The following is a 22,977-nucleotide window of genomic DNA, read 5'->3' on the forward strand; positions in this document are numbered from 1 at the left end:
AAGGTTTATTATAACCTTAAAGTTAAGGTTTTAAGGTTTACAATAACCTTAAAGTTAAGTTTGTTTTAAGGTTTATTATAACTATGAAAGCCAGTTGCCATTTTGCAGCCAAGTACATGGAGAATTAGATGCATTAAAAAAAAAAAATCCCAAGAGATTACCCTTAGACTTAATCTAGAAAGAAAAACAAAAGAACACATTAACAAAAGAACTGACAGTGCGAAAATTCTCCAGTCTTCAATGCCAGTTTATTAAGTTACATCTATTAAATATATTAACACATACAACATTTCATTTACAGAGATTAGAATTCATACACTAGTACCCAAAGACATGGGATGCATACCAGTTAAGTACGTATCCAACAACATACAATATGCATTTTACCTTGTGATTGATGTTTTAACATAAAACATAAAATCAATGAAAGCACATGGGGTTTGTCACTAAAACCACATAAACACCTACACTTGTTCAATCTGTATACCCCTGAAACAAAAAAGGGGAACATTACGTGCTTTAATGACTTTAAGAATAAAATCATTTGATGAAGTTCAGCTACTTTATTTACTTGGCACTGTGTGTCCTGTTCCTCCTGAATGTATATACACTCTGAGAGTAGGACTTGCCTGTCACGTTCCTTCTCAGCTCTCCAGTATCCAGGTAAGTGCTGCCATGTGACAGATGCTCAAAACAAAAATGATTTATGAATGAAGTTGAAAGACTGTTGGACTTATTGTTAAGAGATCTAAATTCTACTTTTAGCATCCAACTAGCTACTGTCTAGCACTGGCCACCAAGGGTGACAGGGCATGGATGTGATGGCTCCCTCTGAGCCTGGGTTTCTTCATCCTTGAAATGTAACTTGGAATAAACTCTGCAGATACTGTCATCTCTAAAATTCCATGACATTTCTCTATTGACCAAGATCTTAGGGGTACTTTGTGTTGGACACTCTCTGGACAAGTGGGAAATGACAGCTAATTACTGAACTCTTGAGAAGGCCTGCCAGGTTTGTAATGATCAACTAGAACACATGGAAGTCAATGAACAAAAGGCCACATAATCATAGATTTGAAAAAGACCTCAGAGATCCATTGGCTTAATCTCTCCCCTAACCTCTGTGAAGAATAGCTTCTACAAAAACCCTTGTGACAAACCCTTTGTTTGAGTATCTCCAGGGACTGAGAAATAGCTTCCTAGAAAAATTCTATTTTGGAGTAGAAAGTTCCTTTGGGGACCAAGCCGGAGAGGGCAACCTTGTAACTGCAACTAGCCCTAGCTCTCTTCTCTGTGGAGATACAGAAGAAGTCTCCTCCCACGTCCATGTTGTCCTACAGGTGTTTGAAAATACTTCCTTCAAATCATTAAAATGAACTCAATTTGCTAAGAGTAGAGAGGCTAGAAGAGTCCAGGATTATAGTTCAGGAAGACAGCTTCCTAGCTCTAGATCAGCCCTTAACTCATTATGTGGCCCTGGGCAAGTAACTTCTTCCATCCAGGCTGGTATGGTATTTTCATCTTAAAATGGGGTGATGGAAGGGGTGGAGGCAAGTGTGTCTCAGAGCTGGGGAAGTTGTAAAAGTGGTTGTTAGAGGGTGACAGGGCATGGATGTGATGGCTCTGATCCACATTCTCTCACCACTGGTGCAAAAGGATTCAAGGGTTATTAGGTTAACAGTCTACTAAATTCTCTGTAGGTCCAGCTGCCAACATGATGCAAAAATGTTAATATCCAGGATAATGACGTACACTTGAAAATTCTGCTACAAATATCAAAACACTTCTAGGACTCTGGGCCATAGGAAAGCCAGAAATCTTGAGGCAAGAGACTTTTGCATGTGTTTTTAAGGTACAGAATATAAACAGTTCTGTCCTGCAGAATTAATCCCCAATGTCACAATCATGGAAACAGAATTGGGTAAGGGCTTGGGAAAATATCTTGCAAAAGAACGTTGGCAATGGCCACGTCTTGTGCACAGTGAGTTAGTTAAACTTTTATAATCCAGGGGGATTACTGACCAGCACAGAGGCAGAATTTCCTCTGGGGTGATGAGAACCGAATAGTTTAGATTGAAATGGAGCCAAGAGTTCTGGTGTGCTCTATTATTGATTCAACCTGACATATTTCAGGAAGTGAAAAGGTACACTTTTCCCTTTTCTTACTGTACCTTAGTAAAAAAAGTTAGAGGCCGGGCACGGTGGCTCACGCCTGTAATCCCAGCACTTTGAGAGGCGGAGGCGGGCATATCACGAGGTCAGGAGATCGAGACCATCCTGGCTAACACGGTGAAAACCTGTCTCTACTAAAAATGCAAAAAATTAGCCGGGCATGGTCGTGGGCGCCTGTAGTCCCAGCTACTCGGGAGGCTGAGGCAGGACAAAGGTGTGAACCCGGGGGGCGGAGGTTGCAGTGAGCTGAGATAGTGCCACTGCACTCCAGCCTGGGTGACAGAGCAAGACTCCATCTCAAAAAAAAAAAAAAAAAAATACAAATTTTAGTAGCACAAGCAATTCTGTTCTGCCAAATAGACTGAAACCATGCCAGCATCAAAATGTTAGTGATTCTGTGCATTTTGATCATGGTCTCTGTATTTGCTGAGGAACACGGATTTTCAAAGCATTTCTGGGTCATCCATAAAGTTCTAATATTTTTAAGGGTGTTGATGACCAAACTTGAATATAGCAAATAATAACCTTTCTCTACATGTGGCTTAAATAATGGATTCTACAATAAAAAATGGGAACTTTTTTGCCTTCTTGATTCATGGAAAACTATCCTTGAGTAGCTATTTTTAAAAAACCACTTCGAGTAAACACAAATCATTTTGTTAGTCACCAGCCTTCATCAAATGGCATCCATTTTCATAATGAGAATAGATCCATATGCCTAAAGAATTAATTAGCTAATACAACCGAAATAAATTAAAGAATCTGCAGACAGTAGAGGTGCGGGAAGTTAGAATGAGTGCGTCTGAGACTAAATAATTTATCTCTGTGTCCCCAGGGCCAGTAGGTACTCAGTAAATGTTTGTGGAATTGATTTGAATTCAGCCTTTTGAGTGACATTTAACCAGCAAAGCATTTTCTCCCTAAATTTACTATTTTCTAAAGCATGCCTCTTCTCCCCTCCCAAACCCTGAATACACCCCATTAACCCCTTTTAGGGGAACATCGCATGATCTTAAAAGCATTTTCCCACCTCAAGTTTTGAAAACAGTGCACTAATTTTTGCTATGGAGATAATGCCTTGGGAACAAAAGTTCTGACATGAGCCCTATTAGGAATGTCTGACTGTGCCTTTCTGTAAAAAATATGCTATACTGTACAGAATTTAACAAAATCAGCAGTAAAAGCTTGAGCTATGATACATTCTTTAAAAAACAAGTTATGACAGGAGCCAAATAAATACACAGCAGAGAATTTCCCAAAGCCTCAAATGTCTTCGAATATTAGGAAATTCCTGTCTTGGGATAAATTTCCAGATCCACCAGATCACCTACAGAACAGTGGGCAGGTTTGAGCAGGCCACTCTTCTGAACAAATCTCCTCCTGCATACCAAAGCTGCTTGGTGCTCTCATGCACCATGAAGACTGGTTCAGAAAGAACATTTTATGTTTTTAATGGGTGTTAGTTCTGATCATGGAGCTAGACTAGAGTTATTGAGGAAACATTCTTGATCTACCAATAAATATTGTCCTAGGAATTGGTTGAGAGAATATTCTCCTATCAAGGAAGTTTTGGAGTTACTGAGAAATCTTTCTTTTCTGCTTTAAGTCAAGGGTAATTCCTCCATCTGTGATGCCCTTTCCCTGTGGTCATCTGGGGCCTGCCCAGTTTCTTCCAGGCTTCACTTCCTCTATGAAGACTCTGGTGAGCCAGGTGGAGGTGACCACACTCCTCTATGCTCCCACTGACTCTGTGCTGACTGTTTTGAGAAACGGAAGGCCAGAAAAAGGCCTGGTTTAAGTTAGCCTAGCAGAGGTTAGAAAATATATTTGGAGCCTTAACCTCCAAACTGAGAAATCAGAAATTAATTTTTATTTAATTATAACTCAAGAAATATTGATGAAGTGCTCCTGCTACACTGGACAGTCTGCTCAGGAGACTCTCAAATGCCTCTCTGCCTTTACAGTCTACTGGAAACCAGAGTGAGAGTGATTTTGGTACCAAATTTGCTCTCAGACTCATCTGTGAGGTCTCCCAGGATAGGAAGCATTTATAATAGGGTCCAAGGGTCACCAGTCATATCATACCAAAATGCTCAGATGGCACAGAATGCATGAAGTTAACATGTTTCATTCTCATGAGCTCATTTGCTCCTTGGAAACAAATGGGCAGATTCCTGCTTTGCAGACAAGTCAACAAAGGCTAAGAGAACAGAGCTGCCTCTCCTGCCCTTGACATATTAGTGTAGGAAAATCATACAGACTAGAGGATACGAACCCACTGAAGCACAGAAGGGACTTCCACAATGTCCAGCCTCTCTTCTAGGGAAGGTCTTGGCTAGGCTCATTAGCTAATCACATATGTAAATCCCTCTGAATATTTTAAGGGAAAATACCCACATAACACTCTGCATATAAAGTTGCAAATCAAACCTCAAAGATCTAGGTTAACTTCTTCAGATTTGGTGATTGACTTCTTTTTTCCCCTCCCCCAGGGAATAAGTCCATTGTCTCCCAGCATCAAACGAGTTGGCAATATAGTTGATCTAGTTAACTAGGTATCTGTCTTCAGGTTTCTTCAGGGAACTAATCAGCCGGCTATCTTCCACAGTCAGGAGAGTGCCAGAAATCTGATGTAACAGTTTCAGATGATATTTTTTAAAGACTTGGAGTTATTTTTTTTTTTTTTAGACAGAGTTTTGCTCTTGTTACCCAAGCTGGAGTGCAATGGCGTGATCTGGGCTTGCTGCAACTCCTGCCTCCCTAGTTCAAGCAATTCTCCTGCCTTGGCCTCCTGAGTAGCTGGGATTACAGGCATGCGCTACCACGCCTGGCTAATTTTGTATTTTTAGTAGAGATGGGGTTTCTCCATGTTGGTCAGGCTGGTCTCGAACTCCTGGCCTTGGATGATCCACCCGCCTCGGCCTCCCAAAGTGTTGGGATTACAGGCGTGAGCCACCGTGCCCGGTCAAGACTTGGAGTCATTCTTTAGAGTACGTTGATTTATATTTGATCAGGAAGCATCTAGTGGTGTTCATATAAGTTTCGAGTGAAGTCTGTCTTGTTTTTCATAGTGTCTTCTGGGTTAAGGTAGCACCCAGAACATAATAGGTGGTCAAGAAAACTCTGCTGAATACAAGCAACTGTCGTATTTTTGATATACATGTGAAACTCATATGTGCTTATTTTGATATCTGTGTACATAAAAGAAAGGTAGCTTTTCTCATATGCTGTAGATGACATGAAAATCAACTTCTGTGAGAACATGCATGAGACATACCAACTCTTTTCATTTTTTTTAGGCAAGGCATGAAAATATGTGGAAAAATTGGTGAAGGATTTTGCCTCTGAAGGTTTATACTGTTTTCTAGAGCTTTCCTTGGACTTCCTTCAAAGCTCCTGAATTGAAGCAAATTTATGATCAAATTGAACAATAACTGGACCACTGGTGACCATTGTACAGTAGGAAGGTGTTGAAATATTTCTCTTTCAGTCCTGACCTGAGTAGATCATCCATTCATTTAGTGATCAGTGTCTTAATACTTAGAAACTCACCAATCCTCCAACCCATCATAATAATATATTTGCTCTCTTCAGCCTTTTTCCAGTGAGTACTCTCATCAGTAAGGCACGGGAAGTGTGAAATTTTGGGCCCCAAATTTCATAGCTAAACCGTTGTCCTTGTGGAATGCCCCCTACTCCCGGCCCCAAGAAAACCCCTGGTTGTAATTACATTTGAACAAAGAAAATTAAGAACTCGGTGGCAGAGGACTTTCACATAATGATATTTGCTCTCTTCCTATAGTAAGAAGGCTCCAAAGAAGGTTTTATCTTCTTTTGTGTAATCCACCAAAGAGATGTCACTGACGTTCACCATTAGCTTGTCCCCTTCTTGCAAGGAGAACATGGCTCCGAGGTAGATGGGCTGGAACCAGTTGCTACCTACTTCACACACAGACTTGGTCCCCATGAGGAGCTGGGTTGGCTCAGGGTAGCTGTCTGTTACCTTGGTGATGACCACAGTGATGGAGTCTGGCTTGTTTGGTCGGCCTGCTTGTCTGATTTCACTGCACTCAGAGGTCATCCCACGGAATGTGACCTGGGAGTAAACGAAGTAGTCTCCCGACTCTGGGATCAGCAGGAATTTGTTGGTATAGTTCATTCGGTTCTTGGTGAAGGCTAGGCCTAGTTCATGTTCCCAGTGCAGAGCTGGGAACTGATTTTTTAAGTGCTGTGTGGGAGTTTGTCTCACAACTGGAAAGACAAGAGAGAGGATTAATTTGCTCATTTGGAAACTGTAGACTTTGCTTAAAAAGGGTCTCATATCATTTTCGAAAAAGACTAAAGTGATTGAATATACCTAACAGCTAAAAACTGCTTTGGGGAGGAACGAATGAAGAATATGTGACTGGACAAACACATTTGTTGAAAGAGAACAGCATCTTGGACTAGTGACCTGGGGCAAATTACTTTGCCTTTCTGAGACTGAGTGGTCTGACCTGACAATTTTTAATTTTGCCTGAGACCTATGATCCTGGAGAACAATGAAGGTTAAGGAATCCCCCTATTCTTCTGTGTTTAGGAAAATGGCTTGCTGCAAGAATTATCCTTTCCCAAATGACTCAGATAAAACTCATCATTGCCTCTCTTGTTTACGTATGACAAGGCCAGGCACCAGACCCTTCAAATTCCCATTCTTTGCCCCATGAGTGATTGGCTGAACTGTTTTATCCCCATTCATCAATTGGAACAAAACACTTGTCTTACAGGCATGAGGTAAGTGATAGAAACTTGGCATCTCCCTGGTCCTAATCCTCACTCAGAGCTCACCACAAATAATTTCCTCTTAGTCAAATGATAACACCAATGTCTTGGGCCACAAGGATATCCCCCTGCAGATTGCAAATTTTCTTATAGGTCAGGAGGGTATGCTTCCTTTTTAACCTTCTAGGTTTTCAGTGGGTTCTAACATATCCTTCTGCACTGTCTTGCTCTTTCCCCTGGAGTCTCAGAGGTATAGGAACTCTAGGTGTGAGGTGCCTGGGATTTCTACACTAGACTTGGAAAGTTGGCCAACTGGTGATAGTATGGAATTTCTCTTGATTTCTATACATCAATGAAAATTCTTTGGAAACACCTCCCTGAAGGTAAATGTTTAGTTACGTCATCTTGAATAGGGCACAGATGAACTAGATAAATTGGCAACTCTGGGGACTTTTGTTTGTGACCAGATCCAGAATTACTTGCAGCTCCAAGCTGGAGAGAAGCCGTTTCTGAATGACTCAGTGTATGAAGGAAAGAGAGAGACAGGAGAGAAAGAAAGAGGGCTGATAGAATCTGAAAGAAAATGCCCAAGAGACATGGGCCTTTGGAACCCCCCACAGGGAAGAAGACATCCAAAAAACCCTCCACTGAGATACTTGCACTCACATGCTTATTGCAGCACTATTCACAATAGCAAAAATATGGAATCAACCTAAGTGTTCATCAACAGATGAATGGATAAGGAAAATGTGTGTGTGTGTATACATATGTGTGTACACACACACACACACACACACACACACTGGAATATTGAGGGGAGGAGTCTCTTACCAAGGAATGTAGTTTTCATTTTAAGCCACTAGAATGAATTTTGGTAAGGTGCTGAAAGAAATCTCAGGATTCTGGCCCATGGTCTCCCGTAAAGCACCGCAGGGAGGCTTACCTGTCAGGTGTGCCCTTGGCTTATCTCCATCTGCTCTAAGAGGTGCATCTGTAACAAAAGGAGAAATGTGCTTTGTATGAGACAAAGGGTGACTGAAATGAAGATGGCCCTTTGTGAGTTGCACGGTGCCTATGATAGGAGAGAAACCTTGATCTCCTCCAGCTTGGTCCAGTGCCACTCCTTGTAGGATTTTGGATTGGAATGTGGCACCTGCAGCAAGCACCACCAAGGACAGGGTGACTCAGAAGAAAGAGTCTTGAGCACAAATGAATCTTGGCCCTATGGCTTTGGGCAAGTTTATCTAGCCTTCCTGAGACCCTGTTTTCTCATCTCATCTAAGATGGGCACAGTATAGATGGAGGTGCTTAGCATGAACTTTGCAAATAGCCAGTGCTCAATAAAGCACAACTCACTGCTCTTTCCCTCAAAATTCTTTCATGGGCGTGAATTGGCTTTTTGCCTTCTTCCATGGTCCCTTTAACTATATTCACTGAATAGATGGCCCGAAAGAAATGGGATGAGGAGCGGATGGGAACTATTCTTTAGCTATATGACCTTGGTGGATCCTTTTCCCCCTCTGGGCCTCTGTCTATTAATTCTTGAGAAGACCTTAGAATTTCCCTCTGGTTCTCAGAAACTATTATGTTGGATTAGGCATGGTCTAATTGCAGTTATAAATAGGTGATGTTGATGGTAATAAAAAGCAAAAATCAATTGCATACTTTTGATGTGCTAGACATTGTTCTAACCCCTTTATAGGAATTAACTGATTTAATTCACATTAACCCTGTTGAGTAGCATCTAGTATAACCATTTTTACAGGTGAGTAAATGCAGGCAGAGACAGGTGAGATTATTTGCCCAAAGGTCACACTGCTAGTAGATTCCAGAGTTGGGGTTTGAGTTCAGGCCATCAGCTCCACAGGCCATGCACTTGGCCACGGTGCCATTTTGCCTTCTTAGTGCCTGCAGCGGAGCCTCACTTCTCCTCTGGATTTGCATCCCTCAGCTTAGCAGCTTGTACTTAAAGACTCATCTCTGAACTTCCTACATACAGAACTACTAGAAATGTTCTTATTCCCCACAAGGAAAGGCATTGAAGATGAGCATACTTACAAACTTGCTGATGTGAAGGTGCAAACTCCTGTCCTTTTAGAGCCTATTGGGAAAGAAAGTATAGTTTAGACCAACTGTGGTCCTTTTCATCCCAACACTTACAGCTTCCCATAGCACAGGTATGATTACAAAGCTTCTGCTGGCCAGCCTGGGTACTCTGTGATGAGGGAAATGAGAATGAAAATATTTTTGTTGATGGGAATCTTGCATCTCAACTCTCCACTTTCCTCCCCTGACACTTCCAATGACCTTCCTCTTCCTTAGGCTTGTCTCTGAAGTTCAACTTTAAGGTTCTTTTTTTGAGAGCTTTTCTCGTTCTATTCTAGGGGAACTCAGCATCTTGTCTGTGCTTTTGTTATTTGAACAAATAATGGCACTTGGCTTTATTTTCTTTTTTCTACCATAATTTTAAAATTGGGACTCTTCTTAAAAATGATACAGCAAAGAAAATAATGGCTATGTTCTCCTTTTCATCAGCCTCAACAATTCTTCCTTGTTTCTGTGCAATACATAAAGACTTTTTAAATAATTGCAACCCTAGTTTGTGAGCTATTTCAGATACCACATGATGATGGAAGAGTAACTCCCTTAGAGGCAGACAGATCTGAATTTAAATCCTTGTTCCACCATTTATTAACAATATGACCTTGAGCAAGACTTTTCCTCTCTGAGCTTTGGTGTCTTTATTTCTAAAGTGGGAATAATAACATACTTAGCCCTAAATTACTCATAGGATTGAGGTGAAGAGCAAATCAGAAAATCTATGAGTTAGTGCAAAGAATGCATGGAAAACGAAGGAATCACCACTCACATATCTGAGCATAAAACTTAATAGCAAAAGTATGCTCTTAGCTTATAAATAATATCATGCATTGGACTATTATACATGGTTGGTGGGAATATAAATTAGTATAGCCACTATGGAAAATAGTATGGATATTTCTCAAAAAACTAAAAATAGAACTACCATACAATCTAGCAATCTCACTACTGGGTACATAGTCAAAAGAAAAGAAATGAATATATCAAAGGGATACTTGTGCTCACATGCTTATTGCAAGACTATTCACAATAGTAGAGATATGGAATCAATCTGATCCATACCTCTATCAAGATATAGATGGAAGGATAAAGAAAATGTGGTATATATAAACAATGGAATACTATTTGGCATAAAAAATGAAATCACGTTATTTGCAGCAACATGGATAGAACTGGAGGTCATTATGTTAAGTGAAATAAACCAGACACAGAAAGACACACTTTGCATGTTCTCATTGATATGTGGGAGCTAAAAGAGTTGGTCTCATGCGGGTAAAGAGTAGAATGACAGACACTAGGGGCTGGGAAAGGTGTGTGAGTGGGAGAGGACAGGGATGAAGTGAGGTTAGACAGTGGGTACAAACGTACAGTTGGATGGAAAGTTTAAGTTCTAATGTTTGATAGCAGAGTATGGTGATTATATTTAGCAACTATGTATTATACTGTACATTACAAAGTAGCTAGAAGAGAAAACTTGAAGTGTCCCCAACACATAGAAATGATAAATACTCAAAGTGATGGATACCCCAAATACCCTGACTTGATCATTACACATTTTATGTATGTAGCAAAATATCACATGTACCCCACACGTACACAAAATATTATGTATCAATAAAAAATAAAAATAAAACAAAATTTATGATATTTTAAAAAAGCCTTCTCTAATACGATTTTGACTCAACCCAATCTTCTGATTTGGTTCTTGTTGCTACACAGTCTCCACTAACAGACTGATCCTCTTATTATATGAACACTTGATCTATTTTACATCTCAAAATGTGTGTGTTGTGAGTGTATAGTCAGGTTCTATGATTTCCATATCTGCAGATTCAACCAACTGTGGATCAAAAATATTTGAAAAAAATTACAACCATGAAAATAATGCAAATAACAAACAATATAGCATAGCAACCATTTACATAGCATTTACACTGTATTAGGTATCATAAGTAATCTATGGATGATTTAAAGTATATAGGAGGATGTGACTAGGTTATGTGCAAATACTATGCCATTTTATATCAAGGACTTTAGCATCTGCAGATTTTGGTATCCGTGGGGGTCTTGAAATCAATCCCTGTGGATACCAAGGGAGGACTGTCTCATGGATGAGGAATTGTGTGTCTGTGTGAATGTGAGAGAATACAGCTCCATCATTGGGGAGACTAAATTGATATGTTTCAGCATCTGTACACGTGTCTGTGATATGGCATCATATGTTTGGATGTCTTGCCATCTGCCTGCATAGTCATGTGGATGTAATTGTGTCGTTGCTGAGTCTAGGTCTGTGAGCAGCTCTGTGATATCAGTGATTTTGTTAGAGCCGGGACCTCCAGCCGTTGTTCACTCCCAGGTCATGCTACCTAACCTCTACTAGAAGCCCCTTGAGGGCAGAAATCTTGTCTTTGAATGACTAACTGACTTTACGGTCTGTCCAGCCCCTTTCCATCCACTTCTCAATTCTGTTAAAGCCACCATTACTGCTTTCTCTCGATTACCAGACCTGAAATTTTCTTTTTTTCTTCTTCCACAAAACCAAGGGCTGTCATTTCTATTTTGCAACTTTTCTCATGGTGTTTCAATTCCAGGCCTTGGCATGCGGCTCTCCTGGATTCTTTTATCAGCCCCTGGCAGGGTCTTTGTACTTCAGTTTTCTCCTTTTCCTTGATCTATTTCCTGGCCTGCCTTCAGAGGGCTTTTTCTAAAGCATCACTTTATCTAGATACTACACTGCTCATAAAACTTCAGTGGCTCCTCATGGCTCTTAAGACCCAGTCCAATCTCATTTTGTCTCGGCATTCAAAGTCCTAACTTATCCCAGTCTTGCTATCCATTATTTATTTCTCTCTAAGCCCTCTGTGTTCCCAGCCATGAGAGGCAACCAGTGTGAATTGATTCAAGATATCTGAAGAAACATAGTAAGTGTAGTTACTTTATTGAATGAGTAGGGACACAGAGACCTGGCCCAGAAATGGGAGAGTCAGAAGAAATTGCTCCTGAACAGTCTTACAGGTCCTGCAGGTATTAGCCAGGTGATAAAAAAGGTAATGACTATTCCAGACAAGGCCAACAGCTTGCACAACAGCAAATGCAATACCCTGCATCTGTGATGTGGTGTTTTATGTATGGATACCACATGTAAGGAGGCTCAACAGGACATGGGAGTAGTTGGAAAACATCAAGGCTTTCTGCTGGGAAATGAATACATTATGTGCATTTGGCACAGGGTCATGAGTACAGCGGTTTTTGAAAACCTAAACCCAATTTCTGTGATCACTTATCCAGAATCAATAACTTGGATGGTCTTGAGGGAGTGGAGAAGCAGCCCAGAAATGAACTTATTCTGTAGTCTATTGCCTTCCTTGGTATTGACAGAGCTGAAGTAATTGATCTTTTGGCAAGGCAGAAAACTGAAGGTGGAGTTCTCAAAGAGAATCAGAGAGATCTTGATTGCATCCTCTGGTGTAGGAAAGGTACCTGCCCTGGTTGGCCTCTTTTGATTTATTTAATTATCTGCTGAGAAATTTTGAACATCCTGCTTGTCTTTGGCTAAGATGACACTCAGCTAAGAGTTTACAACATTCCTTTTTCACTCAGAATCCCATTGTCTTTAGCATGTATCTGAGCTGCGGACACATTTCCCTGTTTGCTCTTCTGGACTTCTGTAACTTGGGCACACATTTTGTTTTCATAGATGGATGGACAAGTATGGTCCAGTGTGCCACTAAACATCTGGAGGTGGTGACCGAGCCTGTTGGCAGATGTTGAAGACTACAACATTCCAAGAGTCCATAAGAAGGACGTCATTTGAGACTCTTTCTCCAAGAACAACATCTAAACCTTCCATTGCTGCTTCTCTTAATAACAACTCTGTTTATCACAGGAGGGAAATTATTGTGATAGGAAGCAGTAATGAATGAGGAAGAAATTTGAGAGGATGGAATAATAGCTCATTTGGGAAAAGGTTTATGCACTACAGCTGTCCCAATGCCTGCTCTCAGGATGGTTCCCAGGAACACCAGGCCAATGCAATGTCTTCTGTGTTCCAGCCCTGACTCATCTCCATCACTTCTCGTTATTCTGGGGGCACCAAAGAGGTGTTGGCTCCTAAGAGGTGCTGGCCATGGCAACATTAGCCTCCAATTGAATAGACATGGTGTCTGATAATGAGATTATTCCTCTATACATATCTTTTCAAACCACTGGCTGAGATCCAGGATCGAATTTTATTATTTATTTGTGTGCTTATGACTTTTCTCACTCTGAAAATTCAACCTGCCTACAGGTGGGGACCTATATTCCTAGTGCCTCAGTCAGTGCCTGGCACTTTTGCCAGATTATCCAGCTGGCAAAATGCACAGATTCTCAGGCATCAAGAAGACAGAGGCAGACAATGAGAGTCAGAGAGGGGGCGAGGATGCAGTGACTTCAGCCAGAGTTTTACAATCCAAAAATCTAGGAAAGACAACTTTTTGTTCCTATTAAAAATGTTTGTCATTTAGTACTAGGGCCTCTAAAGGTCTTCATCAGGCTCTGTGTGGAGCATAGCTGTGGCTCTAGAAAGATTTGTTGTAAGTGGCAAGGCTTAGCCAGGAGCCAGAGTCAGAAAAGAAAATGTGTATGCCCGTGAGCATGCATCTTAGAGGGAGATGGGATGCTTGCTCCCACCAGCATATGTTAGCCCTAGCAAAAAAACAGCTGGTGCTTCCCTTCCCCTACCCTCCTTAGTTCTTGTAGGTCAGGGAATTTTTCCTCTCATTTGATTTTTTTTTTTTTTTGTATGTTGACTGGTAATCCCTGACTCAAACTAACCATAGTCTGTTACTATAGGTATTTTTGGAATTACTTTAATTATTTAAATTGGGCAGAAGAAAGCATAAAGAGGAGAATGAAGTTTAGTTGAATGCTCCCCAGGTGCCTGGTCCTGTATTGGGCATTTATGTGTCTGCCTCATCTAATACTCCAGCTACTTTTAAAAGAGCAGTCAGCATCACCTTTTCATGGCTTAGAATGGCACGAAAAGAGGTCAAGCAACTGTCCAAGGTCAAAGAGTGCATGGACGGCTTGGGATCTGAACCTTTAGACCAAGTACGGACACTGGCACATATTAGGAGCTTCATAAACATCAGCTGAGTGTACAATAGATGAACAAGCCTGAAGCAAGATAATCCTTGAGATTTCCTGGCATTTCCCCAGAAAAATCCCCTAAGTATATTTTAGCTAATGATCCACGTAGCCTTTCCTCTCATGTACTATAGTCACTGCCTATCTCTATTCATAAACAGGGAGAGATATTCATCTCTTGCTGTCATAAATGCTGTAATTGCAAAGGCATAAATGTTTTATGATCCAAAACATCCTCCCAGCACTTCCAGGAGAAATATGCAGACGTTTGCCTCTTTGTCTCTTCCTTCTGCTTCTGCCTGTTTATACTTGCACAAGGATAACGCCAACCTGGAAATGTTTTATTCTGAGGTCATTTCATCATCCTCCAAGGTGCCCTGGATAGGGCTTTATGTGCAACATTCAGCACAGTACAAAGCAAAGATGCTGGTGTTTGCGGGTGAGCAAGTTTGGAAATCCCAGCTCCATTATTTCCTGGTGCTCTGATTGTGGCATGTCACTTGACCTCAATGAAACTGTATCCTTGTCAACAAAAGCAGACAATAATTCTTTCCTCCCAGGTCTATTGTGACGGCTCAGAAAGGCCACATACATAAGGTTCACTTTCCTTATTTCTTTGGGCTCAATATATGGTTGTAGGCTGTATTGTTGGTTCTGCACATCCTGTTTTTGGTCTTACGACTTCAGTTGTACACAGAAGCCACGCTTGTATCTCTTTATCACAAGGAGTAGATTTGGATGCTTTAGGAGCTCTGGGAGGCATCTGCTTTTCCCCAAGGACAGGCATTCACTAGGCTTCCTCAGGCTTTTGAACTTCTGCCCTTTCAGGATGCAAATAGGTTGAGGGAATGGAATTTATGCCCCACCCACTTCACATCCCCAGCTTGTTGCTGCTGTCAGCTACAAGGACGGGTCAGGCTGGGAGATGACCTCTTGTAGCCAGTGTGTGGTTTGCAGTGCATGCTCCATTGGGTGCGGATGCAGGAGCTCTCCAAGCTGGCCTGGCACTCAGCGATACGTTCACTTTACCTGGTGGTTCAGTGGATTCTGCCGTTACCTGCTGCAAGCTGCCTGGTTGTCTGAGATTCACAGCCAGGCTTGCTTGCCCTTCCTGCCTCTGCACTTCTTCAGTGCACCTTCACTGCCTCTGGTTTCCCTTCCCTTTGCCCACAACCTGATCTTTGGAGTGAATATCTTCCAGGTATGCTGATGCTTCCTGAGGTTACAGCAGGGGCATCTTCACTGAGGGATAAGGAGTCTGCAATTTACAAAGTACTTTAATCTCAACTATCTGTTTGTTTTCTCTAGACAACACTGAAAGAGATTATCATGATCCATAATCCTTCCGAAAGAGGAAACAACTTGAGTGAGATAAGAGGGCTCATCCCAGGTGGAGTGGGGAGGGGGAGGGAATCATGTCTGCTGAGCATCTACTCTATGGCAGCAGCTTTCTGGACATTTTGCAGAATTCTCACCATAGTGCTTTATAGAAAGTGTATTAATCTCCTCATTTTATAGACAGTGAGTCTATGGCCCAGGGAGATCTAGTACCTTGCCCGCCCCTCCAACCCTCCCTCCAGCCAGAAAACACTTAGTGTGTGCCTTCTGTGTGCCAGGTACAGATAGGTGCCCTCAGGGGAGGAAGAGGACTGGCATTTATTGAGCACTTACTATGGGGTAGGAGCTTTTCATAGTTAAATCCTCCTGCCTATCCCAGGAGGTGAATACTTGGCTGGACTTATTCTCAAAGGCAGACAACATAGTGATTAGGAGAAATATATAGAGTGGATTTAAATCCCAGTGTCACATTCTTTAACTGTGTGACCGGGCACATTGTTTAGCCTTTCCAAACCTCAGCTTCATCATCTCTAAAATGTGGATAATAATAGTAGTTTCCTTATTGTGTGCTTTCCATTGTTAACTGAGATGATGCATGTAGTAATGATAGCAAACAAGTATCGCACATGTTTACCTACCAGATACCATGCTAGATGCTTTATAGGTGTGATCTCATGTACTTGTCTCAAAACCTTTAACATGAAAAAATTTAGTGTGGTTTCTGCTATATAATACGTTATTAAGAGGTTGCAGCTGTGATGTGGTGGAGCCATGGCTTTTCCTCAAGTCTGTGTGGCTCTGAAGCCCAAGCCATCACTACAGGACCCTATTGGTCTGATTGGAGACCAGGAGGCCTCAGCGGGGAAGAATCGTTCAGGGAATAAAAGCCAGGAGCATTGTAGAGATTTTCAGGGCGGCGTGGAAGTGAGGTTGGAGGGAACCAAGGAGAATGTGGGGAGAGTGTGCAGATGATGCTAGAAGTAGGACTGAAAAGGGAAGGACAGGTTGGGCAGTGGTTAAACCCTGGGCAGGAATGCCTTCTATGGCATCCCTGAGGATTCGTTGTGCGGTACTAAGTGCCACTGCTGGGCTTGGGCTGAGTCATCTTGGTGCATTCTGCTTTGCCTGCACAGACTCTGTGTGCCAAAGCTGTGCCCAGAAAGGATGGAGGCCTGGTCTCAGGGGATCTGGGCCCAGAGTAGGGCCTGTGGACCCAATCTGAGGGCAGTGGAAGATACGTGGGGCCCAAAGAATGCCCAGCCTACAGGGCTGTCAAGTGCAGCCGGGTAAAAAATGGATTGAGGAATTAGTGGGGGTTGGGAGGCAAGACCTGGGTGGGGAATGAAACACAGAGACAGCTCATAAACATGTACCAAGAAAATCCCTCTAGCATCAACACCTACGCTCTGGCCCGGCCATGGCAAATTCCAGGGCAGGTGAAGAAGTTGTCGTCTATGATGTAATTTCCCTGAGCAGGGAAATTCCCTGGTCATAATAATAATAATTGTTAACATTGACTAATCCCTCACTCCTTGATGGACACTTCAAATACTTCATTTCTAATTATCCCTATTTTATACATAAAGAAGCCGAGGCCCAAAAGGGTTAGGTAACATGGTTAAGAAGTGTCTAGGCCAGAATTCAAACTGGATTTTAACTTTCAACCCTAAACTCTTCCAAGATACGTCTGCCTAATATTCTGCAGAAATCTAAAGGACCTAACAGGTTTTATTATTTCTATACTTTTTTGTATAGGTAGCGTACACATTTTGTATGAAAGAGGCTAGGTTTATAAATGACCCTCTTTTTCCCTTGCTGACAAGCCACCCAGTTTTCTACCTGGATGCTAGCAGAATCACCAATTTCTTTCGTGCTCTTCCTGAGATATAATATGCATTTACAAACATCTTCATATAAGTAAATATTTTCGTAAAATGAATGTACCATATTATATATGCTGTTAACGCACTTTGCTTTTTTTTCAGTTAACTTGTGTGCAATGGTTTGTATTTGCTTGGCTGCCTAAGAGGGTGAGATATTTATCTTTGCCATCTCTTGGTAGATTGCCTGTGATGTGCATCACATTCTGGTTTGATGCTTATTCAACAATAAAACTGTTTTCTTTCTCTACTACCTTTGTGGAGAGGATTTCTAGGTTGGGAGAAGACTTTGTTTTTTTTGTTTTTGTTTTTGAGACAGAGTCTTGCTCTGTCACCTAGGCTGGAGTGAGCTGGCACGATCTCAGCTCACTGCAACCTCCGCCTCCTGGGTTCAAGTGATTCTCCTGCCTCAGCTTCCTGAGTAGCTGGGACTACAGGCGCATGCCACCATGCCCAGCTAATTTTTGTATTTTTAGTAGAGAGACAGGGTTTCACCGTGTTAGCCAGGGTGGTCTTGATCTCCTGACCTCGTGATCCGCCTGCCTCGGCCTCCCAAAGTGCTGGGATTACAGGCGTGAGCCACTGTGCTCGGCCAGATTTTGTTTTTAATTGTATTTCTGTAACATAAGCATGCTGTGCTAGCTCTCCGATTCTTAATTCTCCCTTTGGAAAAATACAGGTAGCCTTACTCTCTGCTGGGCCAGGAGTTCTAGATGGGTGACTCTGTGGGTGACATAAGATTTGCCATGTGAAGTTCCTCACTGGGAGAGGGGTAAGGCTCAGTAACTGGTATAGTTGTGGTAATAGTTTTCTCCATGGTATTACTGATCTCCTTTTTCCTTTGATCCATGGTGCTGGCACTTGGAACAGCACAAACATGGCTGCCTGAATGCACAGGGAAAGAGGCCAGATGGTCCAGTTTCAAATCGTGGCTCTGTCACCGACCAGAGGTATGGGCTTGGGCAAACCTCTTCAGTCCCCTGGGCCTCAGTGTCCCTATCTGCAAAACTAGGCGCTTTAGGCTAGCTGATCTTCAAAGGCCTTGTTATCTCCAATGACCTGCGATCATCTGACTGGTTTTTATCCATAATGGCCTGTGATCTGGACCTCAGCCACAGCATCTAGCCCAGGTGCCTTCCTTACCTCCTCCAGAAAGCTTTTCCTGAACCACCCCTGTCTCTGTGGCTGGGCCAGGAGAACATTTGGAATTCCATAGCACCTCTCTGTTGAAATAGCCTATTTCCTGAGGACAACATCAAATTTTCTCTGTAGTTGCCTGGTGCCTGGGGTAGAGTGATGATCACGTCACAGCCACAATGTGCATGTGGCTCTCCCCACATTTCCAACATACACAGTGCTCCTCCTGCACATGCCTTATTGATGCTGTCAGAGTATTGATATTAATACCCCCTTTGGAGAAAAGGAAAAAGGCTCAAAGAAATGAAGTCACATGGCTATTTTCACAGCTGGAAGTGAGCCATATTCCACTGTATGTTTACCCAAGTTCTCCTTTGTGCCCTGGTTTTCCCTCCTTGAATCCAGTCTTTTCCCATCTCCTCTGAGCCATTTCTTCTCCATCAGTCTCTCCAGATTCCTTCTCAGCCCTTCCTGACCCTGCTCTGTCCTGTGAAGCTGACTCCTGGCTCAGTTGCCCCTGGACCTTTGAGCCCTGGCTTCCTGCTGAGCCTGGTCAATGGGATTGGATTGGAGGCAGGGTGGGGGATTGGGGAGCAGTCAGCATTCCCTCCTTCCTTCTGTGCTCTTGCTGCTGTTTTGACAGTGACTGCCTTTCTCCCCAGAGCCCTTAGGTCTTCCAGGCAGGCCCTCTCCTAGGCTTTAGTTCTCTCTGGGTTTCTCTAACACTTCTGCCTCCATGCACACCAAGGCATGGTCGCTGGTTTCCCACTGTTGCTAGTCCTGGATGCTCCAGCCCTTTCAGTTCCCTTCAATCCGTCTGCATCTCAGCAAAGAGGCCCTTCTTTAAACCCCTTCAAACTCTTTAAATATTCTTCTACAAACACACTTTCTTGAGTGAGCCAGCTGTTTCTTTTCAGGACCCTGATTGCTACATGAGCCCAGCGTCACCCCCATTTCCCTCTCCTTTTCTTCTGACACACTAAGAAGTTACAGAGCCTGGGCAAACCAGAGCTGCAATCATCCACACATATCTGCTCTCCAGGAAGATGAGTTTAATGATAATGGAATGGATAGTGTCGGCCTTATTCATTTCTTGAGCATGTGCAATTGGACAGGTACAGTGATAGATTCGGGGGGGTAGCAGTGAGTAAAAAAGACCCCATGCCTTCCTTCACCAAGCTTCCTGTCTAGTGACAGTGCATGTCTCCATCTCACCTTCTGGCTGGGCAAGTCATGGATCCTCCCTGGACTGGGATGTTCTGCTTGCTGGTCTTCTAGATAGACAAAGGCATTCCTTGCCTTCTGTTGACCAAGGGCACTCAGATATCATCTTGATGGTGGGAACCTGTCATGCCTCTGGGCTTCCTTCAGACCCCAGTGCAGGTTTCTGGAGGCCACTCAGTGTCTCATTCAAGGACAACTGTGTCCTTCTGGCTAAAGAGGGACAGAGTCCCAGAGCACCAATTGGGCACTGCAGTTTGACTTCTAGCAGAAGCTGGCCCCTTGGTGGTCAAAGGGTCAAAGTCTGACTTCCCATGACCTGCGGTTCTCCTTTAACATAAACAGCATTTCCGGGTTGTCTGCATATTTCTACATTTTATGAGCAATGGCATCTGGCCATGAACGCTGCTGCCTGAATCACAGTCTGTTTGTTGACCCTGATGGGGCAGCGAGAATTACAGATTTTCCATGGCTTACTCATGGTGTCTATGCTTTGAAGCTGGCCAGGATTGCTTAGAGGCCAGGTTTCCAGTTAAACCCATTGAAAACCCATTTTTTTCCCTTTGCAATTTAATACTTTGAACTGAAATGAAATCAGCCATCATAGATTATGAAGGGACATTTTTAAAAAGGATATTACTGGAAAGACACATTCCTTAGGTTTTGAGGTACGTCTTTGATGTTCCCAGCCAAGAATTATGTTTTCTTCTTGACACCTATCCCTGCCCTTACCGTTGTTCTCCCTAGACTTTATATTCTTTTTCTGACTAGGCTTCTCCTAGGCCCCAGCAAGACCTTAGAGATAGAGAATCACGCAGGAGGTGCTTTCTTAAGCTCTAAAAAGAGAAAAAGTTCTAAACCCAAGAAAAAGAGTGGGTAAAGAAATTATAGCATCTACATATAGGAATGTGTATCTATAGCATCATGCTGTTGTGAATTCATTAGCATATAAATAAAATCATAATATATTAGCAGACTCAGAATAATCTCATCTCTTTAAAAAATCCATTTTATATCTGCCATATAATTCTGTACAGAATTATATATCCCAAACTGTTAACAGTGGTCAGCTATAAGAGTTATGGGTAATGATGTCTTTCTTCCTCTCCTTATCTGTATTTTCTAACTTTTTTCAATGACCGTGTTAGTTAAGTAACTTTAAAAGTTTTTTTCTTAAATAAAAAGAATGTTCCCAAATTACCAGTATACTATGATTATAATTATCTAAAAAATATGAGGCTTAAGGTTATTCCCATATTAAAAGAAGGGGCTATTCATTCCCTAGAAATACTGAGAATAAACACCAAATTGAACCTCTCTACCCCACACTCTACATTTCCTCTGCATGTAGAAACAAGAAATGTGATACATCAAGAAACTCTGTCCTCTGTCCAGAGCTGAAATAATTGCCACTTGCTGCAGAGAGTCCACTGATCCTCCCCAAGGTCAGAGTGGCATGTGGCTTACCTGGAACTGCACACAGGCCTCTCCTTGGGCCCGGAGCTGGCTGACAAGCAGGTACGTGGTGAGTCCTGCAAGGAAGGGGAGCAACACCAGGCAGCAGGTGAGAGCCCAGCGTGTGCTGCTGCTCCTGGCCTTGGGCCTGCAGCTGCCATGCTCTGGCAGCATTTCCACGCTGGCTGTTTCCCCAAAGCTCAGTCCCAGATCCTCGGCCATGCTCCTGCTGCTCCTGGAGGCACCTCTGACTCCTGGGCAGAGAGAGCCCCCATTAAATAGAAGACCAGCTCTCACAGTGGGTGACTTAATCACTCAGTCTCCTCCTTCCCTTTTCCTCTCCCCTCCCCTCTTCAAGAACACACTGTGGCCCTACCCTAGCAGAGAATGCACCGCCTACAACAGAAACCAAGTTTGGTTTAAGGAAAAAAAAAAAGAAGAAGGAGAAGAAGAAAGCTTTCCCAAGCATATTTATATACAGTATGCTCATGTGCTCCTTCCTTCGTTTACAGAAGGAAGTTAGGAAAGTCCCTGAAGGAGGAGAGAAAGAATTCATCAAGTCAGTGGGTGGGGCAAATTAAAATATACCTGTTCCCTTCACTGGAGGCTTACTAGCTGTGCCCGTCTGGGGAGTGTGCTTCTGGAAGTGAAAGTGAGGGATGAGAGGTATGTGGTTTGCAGGTTGGGAAACGGAAATCACATTTGCATCAGCCCTTTGCAAAGTGCTGCCTAGCCCTCTGTCATTTTGAACCTCATAGAAACTCATTCTCAGTGTACAGATGGGAATAGCAAAGTTCTAAAAGGTGAAGGCATTTGCCCTAGGTCATCCAAGGATGAATACAGAGGAGCTAGGAAGATGACCTAGTTCTAAATCACGGCTTGGAGTTGTAACCTCTAGCACATGACTGCCCATGAAAGGAAAGTGTATTTCCAGCCTGCATTGACCATTATTTAATCAGAGTATGAGGTCACAGATCGAGGTGACTGTCTGTGAGGGTAGAACATTAACTGCTACTCCCTGATTTGTCTAAAGTTAATTGATCATGTGATGTGCTTTGCCTGCAGTTGGGTGTGGGGGCCACAATATGTAATAAAAGATTATATTTATTAAGTGCTTACTTTGTGCCAATCACTGCTCTAAGTTGAATATATCAGTAAAATTATTCAATCCTGAGATAACTTTTGTGACAATAAAGCTATCATTCTCATTTTACACATAAGGAAATAAAGCACAGAGGGCAAGTGGTAGAGCCAGGATCGGAACTCAGGCAGGCTGGCTGCTGGCTTCTTCACCATCACACTTCGCTGTAGGTGCTGCTGGATCATGCATGTTCATAAATATCTGCACCCTCTTTACCCAGGAGGGGGTAAGACCCTGCAGTGAGGGGGTTGAGGGGGCTTCCTGGAGAAAGAGGTGGTGTTGGAACTCGGCCTTAGAGCTCAGGGAGGGTTGATCTCAGAGGAGAGTAGAGGACCCTGGGAAAAGATGGGTTCTAGAAATAGGAAAGTTTAAGGAATGGCCTGTGATGTATGGTAGAAACCAGTTTGACTAGAGCCTCCATCCAGGTGCTACTTCTGGTTATATCACAGCCTGGACTCTTCAGGCTACTTGGAAAGGCCTTTCATGGCTTGGTCCCTGCTCACTGTCAACCCCTCCCCAGTGTCCAGCCTCAACTTTTACTACTTTCCCAAGCTGCAGATCCCTGGATACACTATTGACTAGCTGTGCTGTTGCACAATGGAAGTGTCCCTCTTCCTTCATATCACTATGCTCCTGTGCTCATTC

General features: G+C 42.7%; 1 protein-coding gene across 1 annotated transcript; it reads right to left on the reverse strand.

Annotated features, from left to right (window-relative positions):
- Positions 1 to 212: 212 nt before the first annotated feature.
- TNFSF15 (TNF superfamily member 15) lies at positions 213 to 21,441 on the reverse strand. The gene is made up of 4 exons (XM_032162689.2): positions 21,204 to 21,441; positions 8,992 to 9,034; positions 7,877 to 7,924; positions 213 to 6,423 (listed from the first exon to the last, which is right to left on the reverse strand). Exons 1-4 carry the CDS (start codon positions 21,411 to 21,413, stop codon positions 5,969 to 5,971), a joined length of 756 nt encoding a protein of 251 aa, XP_032018580.1. The 5' UTR covers positions 21,414 to 21,441; the 3' UTR covers positions 213 to 5,968.
- Positions 21,442 to 22,977: the final 1,536 nt, after the last annotated feature.

This window comes from Hylobates moloch, unplaced genomic scaffold (genome assembly GCF_009828535.3).
Source record: "Hylobates moloch isolate HMO894 unplaced genomic scaffold, HMol_V3 SCAFFOLD_10, whole genome shotgun sequence".
Classification (NCBI taxonomy): Eukaryota; Metazoa; Chordata; class Mammalia; order Primates; family Hylobatidae; genus Hylobates; species Hylobates moloch.